At 34.8% G+C, this 24187-nt stretch overlaps 2 protein-coding genes across 2 annotated transcripts; both read right to left on the bottom strand.

Annotated features, from left to right (window-relative positions):
- Window positions 1-317: 317 nt before the first annotated feature.
- On the bottom strand, window positions 318-2324 carry LOC128244740 (EMILIN-1-like). The gene is made up of 2 exons (XM_052962791.1): window positions 2038-2324; window positions 318-1661 (listed from the first exon to the last, which is right to left on the bottom strand). Exons 1-2 carry the CDS (start codon window positions 2213-2215, stop codon window positions 1210-1212), a joined length of 630 nt encoding a protein of 209 aa, XP_052818751.1. The 5' UTR covers window positions 2216-2324; the 3' UTR covers window positions 318-1209.
- Window positions 2325-6466: 4142 nt separating this feature from the next.
- Window positions 6467-8499, bottom strand: LOC128243811 (EMILIN-1-like). The gene is made up of 2 exons (XM_052961771.1): window positions 8167-8499; window positions 6467-7812 (listed from the first exon to the last, which is right to left on the bottom strand). The coding sequence occupies exons 1-2, from the start codon at window positions 8390-8392 to the stop codon at window positions 7358-7360; spliced, it is 681 nt and encodes a 226-aa protein (XP_052817731.1). The 5' UTR covers window positions 8393-8499; the 3' UTR covers window positions 6467-7357.
- Between the last annotated feature and the right edge of the window lie 15688 nt (window positions 8500-24187).

Below are 24187 nucleotides of genomic sequence, written 5' to 3'. Positions count from 1 at the left end.
CGCAAAACGAAAACATCTAATCCAAACAATCCTTCATGTTGATAGGTGGCTTTAAAATGTAATGACCGCAGCCCGCGCATTGCTGCAGAGGCGACACAAAGGCAAGAATGACGGTAAAACCTCCTTCTTTAAATCATTGAATATTCGATTATATGTGTAAATGTTAATGCTTCATGACGCTATGCGCTTAACACATATCTTTTATGAATGATAAGAATACTGTGAAACTCCAAATAGTATTTATCGAATTTATTGCACCAGCATTGTGTTTTTATTGCACAAACTTCATAATGCATATACAAACCATTCCATAAATAACTATTATTCTATCATTCGACAAGAAGGACATGCTCGTTCTACGCAGTTAATACAGGCCTTTTTATGTCAAACTATCATAATTTATTATGACAACAACACTACTCGTTTTAAGCTGATGCAAAGTAAACGCTTTAACAAGTATAAATATAAGTTTTCTAGATTAATACAAAAAATAAACCAGGTAATGCAAAATTTAATACAAAATATAACATAACATGAGATTTAAAGAATGTAACGAAAAACCGTTGATCTAATTGTGTATTAAATTTACTGACTTTAATTTTCTATAAACAGTGATTTGAAAACAAAATTGTTATATTTTATAACTATTGAGTGCATTGAGAGTGACAGTGCACATTGTCAACCTTGGGTAAATACTGTCGACCGAGGCAAAGCCGAAGTTGACATTATTGTAAGTCAATATCTATTATATATACCGAACAAAAGCTTAAAAATGTCAATTTTATGACGTCAGAGGAACAGTGCGACAGAGGGTGAAAGTTCGGGGTGATAGTCGATAGTGTCGGCCTTGCGTTTCTATTATATAATATGTTCTATAGAAAGGAGGAGTGATAAGATAAATAATTTGTTTTATAGCATTTTATTCAAGGTCGATGCAATAAGACCTTCCATATACTAGCTATGAGTTGTTACGACCAAAAATCGCTGATCAACTAAATCATTTACAAAATTAAAAAAAAATCAAGTACTAAAATGCAATAAAATTGACTTGGTAATTTAAATATACAATATATCAATAAAGTAGGAAACATATTCAACTATTTGTCTTGGAATGCAATGTTTCACTTTTTCCTAGAATAATATTTGATAAGGCGTAAATTGACAATGTGGGACTAAACTTTGACAGAAACCCGCGACTAAACGAGCTTATTAAGGATATGCTCTAAATAGATATCCTCCAAAACTTGTCTTCCCATGGCCTATTATCTCGTGCTGACCCATGGGCCACTTTATCATAAATTTTACAGTGTCCCCTTTCTGAGTTTTCAAATTGCATGTAACTGTGCTTTGGTCCGCTATGTCTATTTGTGTTTCCTTCAACGTTCTGCGATCACTCACAGCTGTAACGATAGTGTTATCCTTCACAACAATGGACCCTTCAGTATAATAACCATTCCCGGCTAAAATGGTCGCACTGAACACATATAACCCTCCCACCGGCGCAGTAAATATTCCCGTTTTCTCGTCGTAACCCTCTCCTTCGTTGGTAAAGACACGGTCAAACGTGATTGGTTCGTTTGTTTGCAATACCAATGATTTCTTTTTCAGCACGGCTTGAAACGCAATAGCTGGTGGTCTTCGCCTGAACCTCTTCCGAAAAGCTGAAAAATTGAAACAAAGAAACGGTAAGATTAACATACAAACTTTCTCTTTTTTAATCTAAGTGTTTGCTTTAGTTGTAAAACTAAGGGTTTACGAACGGTCTTTTTTCATTTCATTATTACTCAATGTTTTTCGGAAATTTCGCCTTTTGTATCTCTGAAGTGGTTTTACAGAAATTTCCAGAATAAGTTTTGTATTTTTGCATTGCCAAAATCGATTTGGATACAGTATTTATCGTGCAAAGCAAATAATCAATATTGAAAAAAATGTAGCAGCCGGTATTTCATTGGTCTTCCTGTCCTAAAGCCTTCCGCTTCTAACGGTTAAAATAAAAGCAGGTGGAAATTAGACAGGATACCTTGCGTATCTGCTTACCTGTTTTAGTAATTGTTTCAACAGTTGAGCTGTGCTCCTGGACCACTTTCTGTTCGCTGTTAATGATTGGCCGTTCCGGTGCATTACGGTCATTAATCTCCCTTTCGTGTCTAGTATTAATTCCACAAATCAAAATAAAACTTGCAAAAAGGACAAAGAATATAACGTTCTGCTTCATATTAATCTTATGTATATAAATGATTGCGAGAACGAATTGAAACACTCCTAAATGAAATGTTATAGCGTGAATTTTTCTTTTAAATGTTTTATTTTAACTTAAGTTTATGTTTTCCTTCTATTAGATACTGATTGATAGCGAGAAACATTTGTTATATACCAGCAGGTGACTTAAGAATCATGCGTAGCTTAGTTTCAAACGTAAACGGATATAAAGAGACATCCTCATTTGATCGATTTCATGATAAAGCCTAATTTATTTACTCATGCAGTCATGCTGTCCTATTTTCTTCACGAGTGTATGAACGTTCTCCTGAAACCCTTCAATAATGAGTAAACATAAAAAGGGGTTACACATATACTACGTGTTACATTGTTAAATTGACCAGTTTACCACGAAATATGACAGTATAAGGGCTTTCTCGTAAAGGTGGTTGAGAACCGTCAACTTTATATTGTAACAAATTATATATAATCAGGCGTTAAGTTAAAATACAAATGTACATAAATAAAACGGATGTGGTTTAGTTTGACAACAATATGTTGTGCGGGGGAGAGTTAATTTGAAATAAGTTATGAAGACGTCAGGGCTTACTCGGTGAAATAAATTTTTGATTCGTAAACGTATGTATTTCGTCGTCAACATTCATAAATGTAAATGTACTGTCATGGAAAGTGTAATTGTGTTAATTTGCTGAGAGGCGTTGCTTGAAACATAAAAAAGGTTTACAAGTATACCTTTTATAAGAGAAATTGTAGCTCATCGGTTTAAAACATACAAAACATGACGTTATGGTGTAAGTTAGGGTCAATGGTCAATGAGAAATGCTCGACAAAAGATATTCATTTATCATTGCTCCCTTTCAAACAGTGCCATGCACGTTACAGGTTGGTAGAATTGGCCGAATTAAATCCATTTCACGTTTAAATGCATTCCGACAAAACACGTCATATTTGACACAACCGGATACAGTTCCACACGTTTTACACTTTGATTTACATGAGCTTGGTTTGATGCAGACTAGTTTCTAGAATACGTGTAATTTGAATAAAATGCAGAATGAAGTGAATTTATGCCCGAATCCTCGAATCCTGCCTCTTACTGATAAACTGCATTTAATGTTTAACCTTATTATGAACTAAACAAGACTTGTGACTTGCACCAAAAGCCACTAAATGTGGAGACGTTTGTCGTATATGTTTCTATGTTGTTTAATATAAAAAATGTGAGGATTTCGAGTTAACTTTGTGCTTGTACCAGTTAACTGTACTGAGAACAAATCTGTGATGACCACAAATCAGCTTTACGACGTCAACCGTGATGGTGGCCTAGACAACGTATAAAGCTTTGTCAGGGGTTTAAAAGTAACAAATATTTTATGCCATGATTTTACACTTGAAAGCGAACGAAGTCACCATAGCATTTATGACATGTTCTGATTGTGTTCATAATCCTTATCTGGATTGGAGCCCGGCTTTACCGTCCTATTTGTTAGAAACACGACGCCTCATTCCTGTGTCACGTTTTGGTGTAAAATAATGCAAAAAAGAGCTGAAACCATAATTTGATCTGAAATGACAAAGTACATTAATAACATGTATCTCAGTTGCCAATTTTGTCTTGAGTACAGAAATGCTGTGGCAAAATAGCATATGCATCAACACACCGTTCCTGACCGACCGTATGAAAACATTGACATTGACACTGATATATATCAATGAAAAGACGAAGACTAGATTGTCGTACAAAATCTGTATTCACTTCGAGAACCAAATCTTAGTTAAGAAACTGGCATGCACAAGATGAAAAGGTTCTTCGCAACACATGGTATTCCCGAAAACATATCTTATAATGCCGGATCATGTTCTAGCGAAGATTTTCAACAATTTGCAAACATGTTAGGTATTGAGCACATTTCAATTTTTCCAACCTTTATTAAAGGTAATGCTATAAAATGCATGTTCACAAAAGTCAAGATAGAGAACAGAGATATATACATACTTGGGTACTTTAACTGACCAGTTTTTTTCGCTACGAGCCCTGATGAGACTGTATTTATACTCTCTGCTATATATTTATATAATAATTTATGTAAAATGACACATATTTATATAAACCTGTATGTGAAATTAACATTTAATATAATGTTTCAAGTGGAGAATACCTTCAACTTTTCTGTGATAGACTGGACGGGCCAAAAAAAGATATCTGTTAACATTTAACGTGTGTGTACAATTAATATTTAGTTTAATGCTTCGGAATATCTATGATTTATTGACCTAAGTATTTGTTTCAAGCAACGCCTGTTCGCAAACCAAACCCAATAAAATATTCAATTATTGCGTATTCAGAAGTTTGTTTGAACTCATATGTTAATGCAAATTTTGTTTCGCTAAATAAATTGGCTTCATGTCTTCAATGACGTTTTTGATGACTTGTTTTATAATAACACCCCCGCACCACAGTCAGTCGACAGGCGTGATCTAAATCGCCCATTGTCAACTATCTTGGTACACTAAACAAGCTAAAGGTACTTGAAACCGTGATGTCTCATTCAAAACCATTGCCATCTTATCTGGTGAATCCATATGATATGCTTGAACTCATTGAAAATAGGAGTCGTTTATTCTTTCGTGTCTTGTATCACTTTTCAGATTTCTTAAATACTTATGAAATACTTTTGTTGAGTTGATTCGTTTAAAACATGCCACATTCTTTTAACAAAGAAAGATTTTTACTTGAATTTCAAAAAAAAACAAAAAAACTTACTGTATGTTTGCGATTTCCGAAATCAAACACATTTCTGGTCACTTTGCCTACTTGAAACAATCGGATAACAGAATTTTCAATAAGCAGCGTTCCAGAAACGGTCAAACTTCTCATCTGGCGACAGTGGAATATTGTCTGGTTCTCTACAGAGAAAGCGTTCTTATATAATCGTTATTTAATATCGCTCTGGACAGTATGGAAATATAGTCAAATATGATTTTCCAAGCTCTGTACTCGTGCAAATATATCCCTTATTGTACAGAACAATGTAAAAAAAACGTCTCTTTTGTTTACCTTCGATATTTTGTTTCCTTTAAAGTGATCTCGGGTTTTGTTTAATTATAAAGTTGTTGATATCAGATTCTGACAACATTTCGACGTTTTTTTTAAAACAAACGGCAATTGATCATGGTTATAACAGAATTTATGTTACTCTTACTATGAAACGTCTGTTTTTTACTCGGAACCTAAATAATACGGGATATTTGTACGCATGTGCGTCCTGATATTTAAATAAACTATATGGTCACGTGTTTAAAAGGAGATTCTAGAATATGACGTTTTAATTAAGTGTACAATGAATACTTAATATCTCGTATTATGGTTGAACATGGTTTGACCAAATGATACTCCATATTATAGCTCTTTGTTCAATCAACCATGCAAACTACAGCGACACGCCAAGTTTAAAACCTGAGGCACAAAACTAGTTCCAAAAAGACAACGACCGAGAGACATAAAGCGTAAGAACAACACACCAAATCTCACATGCATCAAAATAGTGTTATCAATTCGTGTTAGGGCTATCGTATTTGAACGAGTATTTGTATCCAGATTATTGCTGGCTAATCAATATGAATAATATGTTCATTCATTCAATTATTGTATAGCGAAGTCTCTTCAATATTTGATAGCATAGTACCACAACTTTTGTTCCTTTGTTGACAGCATACCCGTCTGCATTATACTTTAAATGGACGCACATCATTTCGATTGCAATCATATTCGAATGAACTCAACATCTTCTGAACATCTCATTTGTAAATGTCTAATGTTGTTTTGCGGTAAAATCAGTAAAACATTGATTGAACAAACTGTTGAAACAGCCGATTTATACGTTGAATGAATGTCTTTAAATTGTGAATTACCCAGTGATATGTTGAAAGTATTGATTGTAAATATAAACATTGACTATTTAAAAATTGATGTTTACTTGTGTGTGAAATCATTTTGTCAATGCACGGATAGTTGTAAAATTGGGCTACGCACAACGGGCCCTGAACAAAAGTTTTCATACACTGATGAACCGCGAAACATTTAATCTTAATTTTACTTCATGTTGTTATGAGAGCTCAAAAATGAATGAAGCCCATACCTAGCTGCAGAGTCGACGCCGACAAAAGGGCGACTGGTAAACCTTCTTCTTTAACTCATTGAAATATGAAGATGGTGTGTAAATGTTAAAGCCTCATGACGCCTCTGTTATAACGAAATTTTCTAATTTATTGCACAAGCATAGTTTTTGTATTGCACAATCTTTATAAAGCATCTACATGCCATATAATAAATAAATATAAATAAACATAATTCAATTTATCGACTAGAAAGACATGCTCACTCAAAAGCAGCAGTCAATACAGGCCTAATTATCTCATGGAATTATCATTTACTATAACAACAACAATACCCGTTGTAAGTTGATGCAAAATAAACACTTTAACTAAAATGTATATATAATGTTTCTAGATAAAGACACAAAAATAAACCAGTTAAAGCAAAGGAATATATAAAATACAACATAATATGAGATTCAAAGAATGTGAAATACAACCTATTTTTTGGACAAGTATGTTGTTTAAACTGTACATTTAAATTAAAAAAAACATGGATGTTTTTCATTACTGCATTAAAGACAAAGATTTAATAAGAACATGGATAACAAAAACAAATTATGATACAAAGCAGGCAAATGTACCGTAACTGGTCAAATTTGTAATATGATTAATTATATTAAAGCATCCAATTCAACCGTATGCTTAAAGCATTATTATATCAATATTCATAATACAAATAAAAACTACAAGGTCGATGCACTAAGCCTTTCTATATAATAGCTATGAGGTTTTACGACAAAAATTCGCAGATCAACTTATGCATTCACAAAATTAAAATATCAAGTTCAGTTAACAAATATAACGAACTTGACGTGGTCATTTCAACACAATATCTTTAATCAATAAACTAGCAATCGAATTAATTATTTGCTTTGGAATGCAATGCAGCGGTATCCCCTAGAGTTATATATTTAAAGAGACGATACCTACATTGACAACATGGGACCGAACGTTGACGGAAATCCGTAGTAATACGAACTTAAACACGATATGCTCTAAATAGATATCCTCCAAAACTAGTCTTCCCATGGCCTATTATCTCGTGCTGACCCATGGGCCACTTTATCAGAAATTTTACAGTGTCCCCTTTTTTAATTGCCAAAGTGCATGTAACTGTGCTTTGGTCCACTGTGTCTATTTCTGTTTCCTTCAACGTTCTGCGATCACTCACAGCTGTAACGATAGTTTCATCCTTGGCAACAATAGTCCCTTCAGTATAATAGCCATTCCCGGCTAAAATGGTCGCACTGAACACATATAACCCTCCCACCGGCGCAGTAAATATTCCCGTTTTTTCGTCGTACCCCTCTCCTTCGTTGGTAAAGACACGGTCAAACTTGATTGGTTCGTTTGTTTGCAATTCCATTGATTTCTTTTTCAGCACAGCTTGAAATGCAATAGCTGGTGGTCTTCGCCTGAACCTCTTCCGAAAAGCTGCAAAATTAAAACAAGGAAACCTTTGGATTAAAAAGATTTACATGTAGCGTTCTCTTCGGCAATTACGACTTTTGTATGGCTGAAGTGGTTCTGCATAAAAATCCGAGTTAGTCTTGTTTTTTGTATATCAGAGCAAAATGCGATTTGGATACAGTATTCATCGTGCAAAGCACATACTCGATTCGGTAAAATTATGCAGCAGCTTATTCACACTTTGTCCGTATATGTTAAATGTGTATGTAAAAGTGTGAGGTTTTCCACTTGTTACTACATGTAGTTCAAAGGTCTATCTGCCCCATACCTTTCCGTTTCTATCGGTAAAAATAACATCAGTTGGTCGTTTCTGCTTACCTCTTTTAGTAATTGTATGTACTGTTGAACTGTGCTCCTGGACCACGTTCTGTTCGCTGTTAATGCTTGGCTTGAAAACCCCCAATCGGCTTAAACCCAGCATGTGCTCCATTGGCCGGTCCGGTGACTTACGATCAATAATCTCCATTTCGTGCCTAATATTAAATCCATAAACCAAAATAAAACTTTCAAAAACGACAAAGAATACTATAACGTTCTGCTTCATATTACTTAATTTTATAAATGCAAGAGATAACGAATTTACAAACTCCTAAATGGTTGGTTATAGCTTTTCCTTTTAAACATGTGTTGTTAAGTTAATGTTTTCATTTTAAACGAAACATTTCTTATATATAGGCGACTTAAGAATGATGCGTAACAGGTTTCGTACGTCAACGGATTTAAAGAGACATCTTCAATTGAATAATTTTATGATAAGGCCTAAATTATTTAACCATGCAGGCAAACAGTCTTGCTTTTCTGATTTCTGTACGAGTTTATGAACTTTCTCCTGAAACCTTTTAATTATGATTATACCTTAAAAGGTTTTCTTATATACTACTTTATTGTTGAATTTACCAGAATTAAACGAAATATAACGATACAAGAGCTTGCTCGCAAAGGTAGTTTAGTACCTTTAACTTAATACTGAAACAAATTATGTTTCCTCGGGCGTAGAGAAAATACATTAGACAAGATTTTGCTTGGTAACACACTATTGTACGGGGGAGTGTTCATATGAAAAAGCTATAAAGACGTTATTAAGCAAAACAAATTTGAATTCGTTGAGGTATAGATTTTATCGACAAAATTATTGAATGTTTTTGAATGTATTATCAAGGAAAGCTTATTTGTGTTAATTAGCGGAGAGGCGTTGCATGAAAATTAAAGTAAATAAAACAGTCCTTTCATTAGAAAGTACTTTATGAAGCTATTTTAATCAATTATTTAATATATATTGAAGGAGATAAATGTAGCTCATCGATTTAAAACATACATTTCATGACATAATGATGCTATGTTGGGTCAATGAATACAACTGACAAACGTTCTACAAAGATATAGATATTTTATTTCTCCCTATCAGACAGTGCCATACACGCTTCAGCTGGTTAGAATCGGCCGAATGAAACCCGTTTCGCGTTTAAAGGCCTTCCAACAAGCTGTCTTCAAAGTTCAACCTTAGTATGAACTGAACAAAAATTGTGACTTGCACAAAAAGTCACTAAATTGTTTTGTCGTAATGAACCAAGAATAAGGTTTCAATATTTTTTCAGTGTTGTTTAATAAATGTGATAATTACCAGTAAGCTTTATCCCTGTACCATTTAAGCATCATCAAGCAGCTTTAAGATACCAACCGTTATGTGACCTTGACAACGTATTTAATTTTGTCCAGCGTTTAAAAGTAAAATAAATAAATTCATGCGATGTTGTTATTTTTACTTGAAAATGACAGACCCCGATTGCGTTTATATTCCCTATCCGGTCTGGGACCATATTCACTAAGGTTTTGAGTCTAAGTTAAAGATTCAGAAAAAAAACAAAGTTTAATTTTGTTCGTTAGTTGTTACTAGTATTTTAGAAGCAAAGATGCTTAACATTGCTGTATCGGTAACAAATTAACTGCTTTACAATCAGGCACACATCTTTTGAAAAGTTTAGTTATATAATAGATAATTTGACATGTGACTGTGACATTACATTTAAATACATTACAGAGTACGGTTAGATTGAGTTTTAGGTAATAATAAGAACTACATATATCAGTTCCATATTGACATCAGTTTCAAAAATAGAGCAATCAAAAAGAATATGGATACAAAGTAACTGGTTATTAGATGTATTCATTGACCGTTATTAACGTCATTATGTCATGATATTTTGGTTCTAAGACGATGCCCTACAACATTATCTTTTAATATGTATTGAAATATTTATAAAATAACAGAAAAAGACATTTTTCTCATGCAAAACCGTTTATTTGTTGTTTTGTTTTGTTTTAAGCGGGGGGGGGGGGCGGGGGCATATTCGTTTATTCGAACAGTAGGTGCAACAACTTACACAAAACATGCAAAGTAACATTCATACATACGTATTCTACTGAACCGTTTCAAAAACACTGTACAAATATCCATGTTTCAAAGTAAGAAGAAAAAGAAAGAAAAATAGACATGCAAGTATATCACATATTATCAACGTATGCTTTATACTGATCTGTTATTCTTGTTCATGTTTTGTAATGCTTTACACTGTTTTACACCAATGGAAATCCACACATCCCAAGCAGATCATCACTGGATAATGTTATACGTGTAGAACAACTGTTTATTGTGATAACACTATTTTGGATCACTTTAATTATACAATTAATGTAAATTGTTTTTTATTTCATCAATATATAATTATACTTAAGACAGGTTTACTAAAAACTGCGGTTATTTCTTTAAAATGCATACCTTTACAGATGAAAGAAATATGCAACAGTGTTCTAATTGGTTTCAAGATGCACTCTTACTCCCAAATAAGATTCTTCACAAGTAAAACAGTTGCTTTAATATACCAAAAAGGATGATTACATGTCGAATACAATATTTTATGAAGGATACTGTGTTTATTTTGAAAGAAAGGTTCTGAAAATATGGTATTTCTACCTTATAAGGCGATAGTAAATCACAGATTAGCACTCACCAATCATTTAATATTTTGGCGTTTTTAGCTGTTAAATACACAGTTACAAGCTTGCTATCGGTACATAGTATTTCTCAGAAATGCATTATTTAGTAAGGAGTTTAAGGTTTATCACTCTAAATTTATGTTTGTTATGCATATTTGCATATATTTTGAAAAAGAGTGTCACTTTAAGATTAAATGTTGTTCAGGGATGCAGAAAATTACAAACATACAAAGATGCATAACATAAGCATGAATAAAGGTACATGCAAACATATCCCCTTAATTTCTAAAAAATAACCATTGAAAAAATAGGCACATTCATGCCCATGGAGTTCGATGTCCTTAAACACAATTATGCTTTCAATGATAATGCATGCAAATGGATTCATTAATGTTGTTGACAAAGCACATGCGTAAACGAAACTATTTTTTGTTTCGCTAAATAAGGACTGATGTTTTTATAACTTTATAATTTCGCTCCCCCGCATAACATGCATTTGGCTTTGATGTGTCATTGGGCGTTATGCCGCTCAATAAAGGTTATTGCAAAATAAGGCAAATAATTTAGATGCAGATAAAAATATTAGCGATGATTCGGTGTTTTTTTTTAAACTGGGAAATTTATGTTCACGTAGCTATATTATTGAAAAAAAAAACACACTGAAAAGGTTAATATATTATTATCTGTATCTAAAGCATTATATTTTTTATCATGAAGGTCAATGTTTAACACGATAGTTAAACACGATAATGCGTTAAAATTAAAAGAAAATGCCAACATTTGTTATATTACCAATTAGGATTGTCCAAGGGTACGTACACACAAGGGATATTAATGGCAACGAGCTGGAAGCACAGGAGCACAGTACTAATGGACAAACAACTACTAAAAGAGGCAAGCAGAAACTAGAAATTCTGACCAACGGCTTTCGTTTTTAACATTAGCAACGGCAAGCTTTTGAAATAGTAAACTACTGCCAAATAAAAAACACACACTTTTCAAACATATGAGAACAAAGTGTTCATATACGATTAAATGAACAGGCAAATATTTATGAAAATAAAAGAAACCAGTCTATCTCTTACCTATTTGTTTTTGGGTAGTATAGTCTTATTAAAATTGATAATAAGCACAAGAGGTTGTTGTATTCGATATGATATTTTACAAATCCAAATTCTTGCTTTACACAGAAAATACTACATCCAATTCAAGTTTTGCTATAAAATCACAGTGGGGGAACGGACACCGAATAAAGCTCAAAAAGTGATAAATCGATAAGCGTTTGATTTTGACACATGGTAAGTTTTTTTATCATTATTTGTATTTTATGGTGAAATATATCAAATCGAAGAGTTTCGAATAGCTTGAGCCTGTGCAATATACGACTATGATGGAAATGTGTCTCCTCTTTTGTATAATAGCACAATTCTCGCCGAAAGTTGCATGATTGCTCACAAATGTTAGTTAATGTGGTAGGATTTCAAACACAAAACAACAAATAGAAAATAAGAATAACAAGAGCTGTCACAGAGACAGCGTGCTCAACTACTCTGCCGCATTTCAGTGTAAGGATTGAAAGGTTTTGCCAAACTTGTCTCACTGTAAACTTAGATTAGATTTTAATGCAATACATGATGTTTTTGCTGAGATATTAAGATATTATCGTAAATGTGGTTACATGCAAAATTTAAACCAGAATTTCTAAGTCCAATAAGAAAGGGCCATTATTTGCAACATACAGTTATTCAACTTGGTTATTCAAATAGGTTGGGTGGTTGAGTACCATTGTATAAAGTCTAAATGCAATCATGAAGTAGTTGCTGATATATTAACCTATGTGTGGTAACATGCAAAACTTTAACCATAATTTCTAAGTCGCATAATAAAGGGGCAAAATTTATATAATATGCAAGATAGAGTTATCTTTCCTGATTAATTAAGAAGGTTGAATGGTTGGGAGCCTGTGTATAAAGTTTCAATGCAATACATGATGTATTTGAATTTCAATGTCGAATAAAAGGGCAATAATTGGAATTAAATGCAAACTAGAGATATCTTACTTGGTTATTTAAGTAGATTGGATGGTTAAGTACCATTGTATAAAGTCTCAATGCAATACATCAAGTAGTTGCTGAGATATTAACCAATGTGTGCTTACATGCTGCAAAACCTTAACCAGAATTTCTAAGTCAAATAATAAAGGCCCATAGTTTGCATTATATTCCAAAAAGTGTTATCTAACTTCATTTAATTAGTATGTTAGATAGTTGGGAATACATATCTAAAGTTCCAATGCAATACATGATGTATTTACAGAGATAATGACTTAAAGTTGCTTACATGCAAAAAATTAACCAAGGTGTAACGCCGACGCCGACGCTTGGGTGAGTAGAATAGCTCTCCATATTCTTCGAATAGTCGAGCTAAAAACTGAATCGAGCAATTGCATTGTAATTACAGCATCAAGTATTGTGCAAGATATCAATACGATATGTTTTGTTGTTACGGACTTGTACATATTTTTTGATTACCTGAAGGTGTACTGGGGATAGATAAAGCAAATAAATAACTGCACAGGGGATAACTATTAAGTGGACTTAGGATAGACACGATGTATTTAGAATAACGAGATTGTGATAATGATTAAGGCTTTTTATCTCTTCGCAAGCTCGGGGGAAATTGTTCAATGCTGTCTATATAGAGGGATGAGAGCAAAATTGTTGGTTTTTTGTATCTGTATGCACTTGTGAAATGTTCCATTCATATAGATTGATGATGTGTTTTTCACAAGCATCAACGTTCTCGAGTCGCATTTTTTTAGATATTTGAAATACGCCGGTAATCTGATTTATTGAGGAACACAAAACATTTGGCCGTAGAATGTATGTGGGGTTTGCTATACATATATCATTTATGGTATTGCTTTGTAAATCAAGTTCGTACTTTGTTGCACACAGAAGGTCATCAGTAAGCAATGAGCTATTGTGGTCATATATGGAACACGTGAAGCTTTTTTAAGCTTGTGTCGATGTTGCTATTACTTAGAACAGAATACTGGTCTTTGCTCGTTCATTTCAGTGAGGAATTATGTATTGTGACCAACCTTGATATTTGTCAACGATCTTTGATCGTGACTTAACGAACTTCGGAGAAGAGTTCGACATGAGTATTTACCGACCCGGGCTGAATTCATTATATGCATATCAGCGAACTAAAATTAATATATCTCCGAACAGTTATACTATCAATTTGATAAATTACACTGTAATTTTCAATGTTCTATTAAAACTGATAATGTTAGGCTTAGCATACAATTGAATTCAATGTTATAAAATGAATAACTAAGTATATTACAATTTAAACTAGTTACTGTAAAATTGATTCCTTCGTATCATCAGTTAATTCTTTATTCATTTCGAGCATTCTCTCATGGTCCTAAATGCATTGTTGCAAGTCATCCATGTTTTTATTTAAAATCACTGTTTATAGAAAATGACATGTCCGTCCATTTGACTTAACAATCCTGAAATATGTTCAATCAGAAGTGTTAAGTTGTATCTTGTATTAAAGTTGCTTTACCTGGTTATGTTTTGTGTCGATTTCTAGAACCATTATATTTATAGTTGATTAAACTCTCACTGTGCAAAAACTTCAAATGCGTATTGTTGTATGTCATGATAAATTAAGGTTATTGCACATAATTTGGAATGTAGTATCTGTTGCCAAGAGCGAGCTTTTCAATTGTTGGAATCAATCAAAGTTATTAAGAAATCATCTGTAGTATGTGAAATAGATCAAAATATGCTTGTGCAAGAATTCGAACGCTACTATTTGTGGGGGTTTAACAGAACTTCGTATTCATAAAATACATTATTTAAACGCATGCACTCTTGTTTCCACGTTCTTAACTATTCCACTTCGTTTTATTTATTCTAAAGCACGGTATATAATCCGTGTCATAATCGATCATTGTTTGAAAAAACAACAACTTTGTATGAAGGCGTTATGATGCTATTACATTATCATAACGATTCGATTATTTGATGAGTTAGCCCTTTCGTCGGTGTCGCCTTTGCGCTTGATGTGAACTCTAGTCATGACATGTTTAAGCTTCCCTTACAAAACGCAGTTTTATTTTGGAATTTGCTTAAAATGTCACTCGTATTTAAAATCAGTACATACACATGTTTAACAAACATACATTTTGAGTGATAAACCTTTAACGTCTTACTAAATAATTAATTTATAATAAAAACAAATTACTGATAACAAAAGTTTGACCGTGTATAGCTGAACACGCACAAATATTAAATGACTGGTGAGTGCTAAAAGATCTACAGTGATCAACTATCAACCCATAAGGTAGAAATACCGTGTTTACTGCTCCTCTCTTTCAAATTAAACACGGTATTCTTCATAAGAAGCATTGTTTTCGAAATTTATTCATCATTTTCAGTAAATTGAAACAATTGTATTAATTGTGGTACATCTTATTTGGGAGTAAGAGTGTACGTTTAAGGATTAAATGTGTTCGTATTGCGGTTCTTGGGTGTATGAAAACATTTGATCCCTGCAGCGTTTGAGTAGCTCGACTATACAGTAATATGCATTGGCAATTGATATCATACACAAATGAACATTCAATGGTTTTATTTACTCTCATTTCTGGCAACATTTTCTCTGGGATAATTCAACATTCAAAGACATTAAGGCGTCAGATAAATCGGCTGTTTAAACAAAAATGGCGTTCATGACTTAATTAGTTTCATCAAAGTTACACTTATTTTACCACAATAAAACGCCATTTGACCAATGGCGGTAGATATATCTAGAAGACATTGTGTTCATTGTAAAAATGATTGTAACTGAAGTGATATACGTCCATTTAAAGGAAGCGCAATATTACAGAAGTGCTTGCTGTGCCTTTAGCTTGATAAATGTAACAAAATGTATTAGTCAATGGGCGATTTAGGTGAAGCCTGTCGACTGAATGTGGTGCGGGGGTGTAAATATTAAACAAGCTATCAAACACGTAAATAAAATCCTGAGGCCTGTTTATTTAGCGACACAACATTTACATTTACGTATTCAATCAAACATTTGCATGCGCAATCATAAAACAAACTTGAATGTGGTTGGCTTGTGAACAAAATAAAACATGATATACGAAATAGACGAAGGATGATAGCTCTTTATCAGACAGTGCATTGTAGGTGTGAAGGAATTTCGAGTTAACAGAAATAGAATAGCCCATCCAACAAAACGAGTTCTGTTATATTCTTGGAATGGGTATACGATCTAGCAATGACACAACTATTTACATGTTTACTGAATGAAGTCCGATTAACAAGTTCTGAGTACAACATCAGTATATTAAACCTAATGAAAGCAATATGGCTTATGGCTATAGGGATGTAATGCAATTCAACAGACTGTATGTTATTTGGTGTTTTGAGAAGTGTTGATTTAATACAACATGACCAGGAAAATAAAGTTCAGTCAACACATTTCTGTATGAAATTCTTAGCAAAATTTCACAATTATAACAAGTAATAGAATACTAGGTGAGCTTGGAAATAAATTGGCCTCGGTGTTCTCATAAAGATAATTTTTCCTGAAATGTACGTTTTGGGAACAAGCATCACGCTTTACAGGGCAAGTGGTGACTTTATTTTAAACCACCTCAAGGTTATGACAACTCTAAGGTTCCGGCAATTTAACCACATCAATATTTTTACCTAAAAAAAACAAACACACTGATTCGTTTAACACTTTCTATTTTTTATTTTTATATGAGAACTAAACACAACTAATAATCATTACCTTTAAACATCCATTTTACAATCACTTTTTATAACTTTTGATAATTCTATATTATTTTATTGCATCCTTATTTAATTCGGTTTAGTCTAAAGAAACTTGCTACATACGCCCTGTATTTATACTAAATCTTGCCGCCCAATCTACCATACACATCATGAACACCACGAAGAAATCATGCTTAGGGCTCCGTCGGAGCAATGCAATGGAGGCAATTTAGGCGGGAAGATTCAACGGAGCAACGGAGCAATGCATATATGATAAACTAATCTTTTACATATTACATTTAATATGTTGAATATTGATGTCGCGTGATTCGCGACACAAGTGTCATGCATTTCGCATACTTCAGAGTACACGTCTGACAAGTTGCTGCGGCTAGACGTGTCGGATGGTGGAATATATTTTCAAGAGACAAAGTCAAATTTCAGTAATTTAAATATCATTCTTTGTAAATGTGGTGGTACTGCGTGTATGCACTTAACGTGCAATACCGTTAACTTGTAACTGTCATCTGTCGTCCGAGGGTCATTTATTGAAACATGTTCAAGCCAAGTAAGACAGCATAGAGACCTTTTTAGATCTGGGCTAAATTTATCTCTGCATTAGTCAGTGATTTCAAAACGAAACTAACAGTCTTGTCTTTTTGCAACAGTACATAACAGCTTCCGCTTTGGATTGCGTCCTGTAGTGTTACGTCTGCATTCTGATCAAAGTAGGCCAGGGGTTGAGTGATCACAGTCTTGATTTACTCCAAGGTATTTTAATGTTCCACATTCCAGGGAAATAAAATGGCATTTCATTGATTGCTTTGTTCATGTTTGAGACGATTTTTAGACCATGCGGATTCAGTAAATGCTCAAATAATGGAATTTTAGTCTTTCCTACTTTCGTTTTGTCAGCTTTTAATTTGATACCCTTGTCTCGACACTTTTGCATTTGCATGTCGAGGTTTGCGTCTTGTTCGGTTTCGTCTTTGCCAAAACAGAAAATGTCCTTAACGATGACCTTGAACCCTGGAAGACTCTCTAAACATTCGTCCATCTTCTGTACAACAGGATCGTTTGCAGTTTTGAGTCCGAATGTATCGTGAAAAAGCGGTACTTGTATATAGTGACTTAAAGGGAAAATGCGGTCTGAGGATCGCATCGTTATAAGGTCTTCTTGGATCTAGACATGTTCAGAGTGATTGATTTGGTTAGTGAACAGTAAACATGTTAAAACTCACTCAGAAGGAGTTGTTTCCTTTACAAAGACCTTTTCTTCGACCATTCTGTAAATGTTCTTTCTCAGCTTGTCCTGAATAACAAACTGAATACTGAATGTATGACTGGCATAGTGACGGAATCAAGTTTCAAGTTCACCTGACCCAATAAAACCGTCATTGTATTTTGTAAATACTTGTTCCATTGTGTATGATTCCGGATTTGGTTGCACTGGCTGCACAAATTTGAACATGTTTAGTTCTAGAAGTTTACCGGGATCTGACATGGGGCTTAATGGTGTATTAACAATGCAGAAATCAGCACGATATGTTGAAATAATGTGTGATGTGCATATTGGTTTGACCATCAACCATCAACCATGCTCAGACCTATGTAGCGAGTGGTTTACGTTTAAAAAAGTGGACCTTTGACCCATAGTGCCATTTGGGTCCAACAGCAACATCCGCAAATGATGCGATTTATTTTAGTAAACTCATACTTTCTATGTAATATTAATCTGTCATATATGAATGGCTGTCATTTTTACATTGGTCAAAAACAAATAATTTACCTGGTGAGCTTTTAGGCCAAGTTTTCTTTGCTCTGCATACCTTATTGAAGTTTGTGCAGGGAGGGCACGTTTTCGACCATTGCTTTGCTATACGAACAATATTTAAGCAGAAATTTGCGATCAATAAAAGATTGTTCTTGGTTTTGTTATCCCCCGCCGAATCGAAGGTTTCGGGAGGGGGATATTGTTTTGGCGTTGTCCGTCCGTTCGTCATTCCGTCCGTCCGGTACCATATCTTGGTAGGCATTGATCAGAAAATGTTCAAACTTGGTAAGAATGTTCCCCTTGATCAAATCTCGAACACTTGTCAAAGTGGGTCACATGGGGTCAAAAACTAAACACTAGGTCAAATCTCAGAAAAATCTTTGGAACATACTAGAGGCATTGTACATGGTTCAATATTCATGAAACTTAATCAGAATGTTTTCCTTGGTCGTTAATAAAACTGGGTCACATATGATCGAAAATTAGGTCACTAGGTCAAAATTTAGAAAAATCTTCGCCGGAACCATATCATGGTAAAGAGTGGTCAAGTTCTATTCGAAATTGGTCATGATGTTCCCCTTGATGAAATATGGACCACTTAAAAAGTGGTTCACATGGGGCAAAACCTAGGTCACTGGGTCAAATCTTAGAAAAATCTTTGGAACATATAAGAGACATTATACATGGTCAAATTTTCATAACGCTTAATCAGAATGTTTTCCTTGATGAAATATTGGGACTTATTTAAAACTGGGTAACATGATCGGAAATTAGGTCACTAGGTCAAATCTTAGATTTTTTTGTCCGGAATGGAAATGGTTGGTCGGATTATGTTCAAATTTGGTCATGATGTTCCTCTTGATGAAATATGGACCGCTTGTAGAAATGGGGCGCATGGGGTCAAAAACAAGGTCACTAGGTAAAATCTTAGAAAAATCTTTAAAATATATTAGAGGCATTATGTATGGTCTAATATTGATCACTTGACAACTTAAATATATTCATTATGTTCTCAAATGTATACACATGGACAGTATGTCTACATGTATTTCTGAATAAACCAATATGTATGGTCTAATATTCATGAAACTTGATCAAAATGTTTTCCTTGATGACGTTTTGGATATGTTATAAACGTTGCATGTGATAAAAGATTAGGTCACAAGGTCAAATCTTTCAAAAATCTTGTTATTTTTATTATTTTATGGTGGTGATTGGTCGGATTATGTTCAAACATGGTCAGAATGATCTCTTGGGTTAAAATTCGACGGTTTTTTAAAAGTGGGTCATATGGGTCAAAAACAAGGTCAATAGGTCAAAACTTAGAAAAAATACTGGAAACACACTAGATCTAATATTCATGAAACTTAATTAGACTGTTCTCCTTTATTGTTGTTGAATAGTTCGTAACTGGGTCACATGGGGATAGAAACCAGGTCAGTAGGTGAAATCTTTGAAATGTTGTGTCCCGAACCAAACATTGGTATTGAATAGTCAGTTATGTTCAAATTTGGTCAGAATGTTGGCCTTAATGAAATCTTACAAGTTTTAAAATAGGTCACATGGGGACAAAACTAGGTCACTAGGCACTACATCTGCTCTAATTTCCCTAAAACTTAATCAGAATGTTTGCCTCGATGAAATCTTGAAATAGTGTGAAACTAGAAGGTCATGTGGGGTCAAAAATGTCGTCACTGGGTCAAATCTTGTTTTAACCTGTTTAAACGTGAAACTGAAAGACCATTTAAAAACGACTACGTTGAATTTTTCATTTGGTATTGGTGAGATTTGTTAATATGCATTTATCAATTTAAACGTGTCTCATTTGAGGTCATTGGTAGTGTTAACCAATCAGATACGATAAGTATGAATGGTTATTGAATTGCTATTGTGCACGAAAGTTGCTTGTGCGCAGAACATTAACAAAGCTGTAGTGGTGATACCCGACACCGTTACGTGGCTGACTGTTATAGTACTTCATAGTCTTCCAATATTCGGTCATGGCTTAAGCGTTTTCCCATGCATATCAACGAATTTAAGGTCAGATTTGGGGGAAAAATCCCTTAAGAAAAAGAAAACGTACAAGAGTTTGGACATGTGGACTATGGGATCGACGTCTGTTCTGTCTCGCAGGCGACACAAAAGACGCTCTTAATATTATCCACCGTAGTGTCTAAATGTTTCGACTTTACCGTACAGTCACTTTGGTAAATAATCCTAGTTTACGTGTGATTTCATTTAGAGGATAAGCCGATGCAGGGTCAGTTGAAAGAAATACAAGTTCAACAAGTTCGGTTGGTCATGATTGTGACTTTATATTGATAATATATATATATAAACACATATCATTTTAGATATAACAATTCATCATGACATTATACCGTTGTTTCTAGTTAGTGTCGGTTTCAGTCAGTGTCGGTTTACCCAATACAAATTCACTATTACTTTATAATTTTAAACTGCATGGCCTTCACTACGGTATTAAGGCTCTTCAACAAAACAAACGTTGATGGGGAAAGCAAAACATTTCAACTTTCGAAACGTCATTCTCCTTTATTCCAAGTGCTAGGGTAAAACACATAATCACTTGCAAGAACTACTGGTCAGTATGAGATTGAGCATTTTCTGAAGGTACGTTTAATCAGTGCTGTTGAATTTGCGTTAGCTCTATTTTAATAGTTACATGAAGAGTGTTTTGTGTCTCTTGGTGAGTATCACTATTAGGCTTCTCTACAGTTTAAAGTTAAAGCTTGGGCTTCTGAACGTGTCTGAGGATATAGTTAAAGTCGAGCTACTGGCCATGTCAGAGTAAATGGTAAAGTTTGAGCTCCTAGTCGTATCAGTGGATATAGTGGATATAGTTAAAGTTAGAGATGCTGAGTGTGTATATAGATACAGTTTGAGCTGCTAGGTGTGTCAGAAGATATAATTGAAGGTTAACTCCTGGTCGTGTCCGAGAATATAGTTAAAGTTAGAGCTGCTGAGTGTGTCAAAAGATATAATTCAAGGGTTGAACTCCTGGTCGTGTCAGAGTATATGTGTGTCAGAAGATATATTTCAAGGTTGAACTCCTGGTCGTGTCAGAGTATATAGTTAAAGTTAGAGCTGCTGAGTGTGTCAGAAGACTTAATTCAAGGTTGAACTCCTGGTCGTGTCAGAGGATATAGTTAAAGTTAGAGCTGCTGAGTGTGTCAGAAGATATAATTCAAGGTTGAACTCCTGGTCGTGTCAGAGTATATGTGTGTCAGAAGATATAATTCAAGGTTGAACTCCTGGTCGTGTCAGAGTATATAGTTAAAGTTAGAGCTGCTGAGTGTGTCAGAAGATATAATTCAAGGTTGAACTCCTGGTCGTGTCAGAGTATATGTGTGTCAGAAGATATAATTCAAGGTTGAACTCCTGGTCGTGTCAGAGGATATAGTTAAAGTAAGAGCTGCTAAGTGTGTCAGAAGACGTAATTCAAGGTCGAACTCCTGGTCGTGTCCGAGAATATAGTTAAAGTTTGAGCTGCTGAGTGTGTCAGAAGATATAATTCAAGGTTGAACTCCTGGTCGTGTCAGAGTATATGTGTGTCAGAAGATATAATTCAAGGTTGAACTCCTGGTCGTGTCAGAGTATATAGTTAAAGTTAGAGCTGCTGAGTGTGTCAGAAGACTTAATTCAAGGTTGATCTCCTCGTCGTGTCTGAGGATATAGTTAAAGTTAGAGCTGCTAAGTGTGTCAGAAGACTTAATTCAAGGTTGATCTCCTCGTCGTGTCTGAGGATATAGTTAAAGTTAGAGCTGCTAAGTGTGTCAGAAGACGTAATTCAAGGTTGAACTCCTGGTCGTGTCAGAGGATTTAAGTAAAGTTTGAGCTGCTAGGTGAGGTAGAAGATATAATTCAAGGTTAAACTCCTGGCCATGCATCAGAGCATATAGGTAAAGTATGACCTGCTTGGTGTGTTAGAAGATGAAGTTAAAGTTTAAGCTACTTGGTGTGTTAGAGGATATTTGAGGTTTTAGGTGCTTGGCGTGTTAGAGAATATAGCCGAAGTTTGAGCTGCTGTGCATGTCATAGGATAAAGTTTATGTTTGGGCTACTGCGCTTGTTAGAGAACATAGTTTCAATCTGAGCTGATATGCGTGTCAGAGGATATGGCGTTAGCTTCAGCTGCTGGGCATGTCAGAGAATATAGTTAAAAGTTTGGGCTGTTTTACCTTTAGAGAATTCGGTTTTAGTTGAGCTGCTGTGTGTTTCAGAGGATAGAGTGTTTGAGCTACTGCGCTTTCCAGAAGATATACTTGAAGTTTGATGTACTGCGCTTGACTGAGGATATAGTTTAAGTTTGAGCTGTTGTGTGTGTCGGGGGATATAGCGTAAGTTTGAGCTACTGCGTTAGTCAGTGGATATAGTTTAAGTTACTGCGTTTGTCAGAGGATAAAGATTAAGTTTGAGCTTACGTGCGTGACAGAGGATATGGCTTACGTTTGAGCTGCTGTGCATGTCAGGTGATATAGTTTAAGACTGAGCTTATGTGCGTGTAAGAGGACATGGCTTTAGTTTGAGCTGCTGTGCATATCAGAGGATATAGCTTAAGTCTGAGCTGCTGTGCTTGTCTAAGGATATAGTTGTTTACATTTGAGCCGATGCGCTTGTCAGATGACATAGTTTAAGTTTGAGCTGCTGTGCGTGTGAGAGAATATAGTTTAAGTTTGAGCTGGTGTGCGTGTGAGAGAATAAAGTTTAAGTTTGAGCTGCTGTGCGTGTGAGAGAATAAAGCTTAAGTTTGAGCTGCTGTACATGTCAAAGGGTTCAGTTTAAGTTTGAGCTGATGTGCGTGTGAGAGAATATGGTTTAAGTTTGAGCTGCTGTGCGTTTGAGAGAATAAAGCTTAAGTTTGAGCTGCTTTGCATGTCAGGGGATATAGTTAAAAGTTTGATCTGCTGTGCGTTTCAGAGGATAAAGAATGAGTTTGAGCTGCATCATTTGCCTTAAGATATAGCTGTTTACGTTGAGGTGTTGTGCATGATAGAGAATATAATTCAAAGTTGAGCTCTTGTTCCTGTCAGAGGATATAGGTAAAGTTTGAGCTGTTGGGCGTGTTGAGGATACAGTGTTAGTTTGAGCTGTTGCGCTTGGCAGAGGTTGCAGCTTGAGTTTGGGATGTTGTGCTTGTAAGAGGATGTAGCGTAGGTTAGGGCTGCCGGGTGTGTCAGAGCATTTATGTCAAGTCGAACTGTTGGTCCTGTCAGAGGATATAGTTAAAGTCGAGCTGCTGGTCGTGTCAGAGGATAACGTCGAGCTGCTGGACGTGTCAGAGGTTTTAGATAATGTCGAGCTGCTGGGCGCGTTTAAAGATATAGTTGAAGTTCAAGCTGATGTGCATGCTAGAGGATATAGTTAAAGTTTGAGCTGCTGGACGTGTCAGAGGATATAGTTAAAGTTTGAGCTGATGGACGTGTCAGAGGATATAGTTAAAGTTTGAGCTGATGGACGTGTCAGAGGATGTATTTAAAGTTTGAGCTGCTGTGCTTGTAAGAGGACATAGCTTAGGTTTGGGCTGCTGGGCGTGTCAGAGCATATAGGTCAAGTCGGGCTGTTGGACGTGTCAAAGGATGTTGTTAAAGTTTGAGCTGCTGTACATGTCAGCGGAAATAGTTAAAAGTTTAAGCTGCTGGGCGTGTCAGAGGATATAAAAGGAAGCGAAAGAGTAACTTAACTTCCATTTATTAAAAAGAGCTAATTAATGTGTAAGAATAGTATAAAAGAGTATAACATAGCG

Source organism: Mya arenaria, chromosome 8, assembly GCF_026914265.1.
Source record: "Mya arenaria isolate MELC-2E11 chromosome 8, ASM2691426v1".
NCBI classification, from domain to species: Eukaryota; Metazoa; Mollusca; class Bivalvia; order Myida; family Myidae; genus Mya; species Mya arenaria.
This window is presented reverse-complemented; position numbering and strand designations above follow the sequence as displayed.

What these genes read in the sequence shown, in the direction of transcription:
- LOC128244740 (XM_052962791.1), bottom strand. Translation starts at nt 2,215, where the DNA reads ATGAAGCAGAACGTTATATTCTTTGTCCTTTTTGCAAGTTTTATTTTG. An exon ending in TGAAACAATTACTAAAACAG is followed by an intron (nt 1,662 to 2,037) that starts GTAAGCAGATAC and finishes TCAATTTTTCAG; the next exon opens with CTTTTCGGAAGAGGTTCAGG.
- LOC128243811 (XM_052961771.1), bottom strand. Translation starts at nt 8,392, where the DNA reads ATGAAGCAGAACGTTATAGTATTCTTTGTCGTTTTTGAAAGTTTTATT. An exon ending in ACATACAATTACTAAAAGAG is followed by an intron (nt 7,813 to 8,166) that starts GTAAGCAGAAAC and finishes TTAATTTTGCAG; the next exon opens with CTTTTCGGAAGAGGTTCAGG.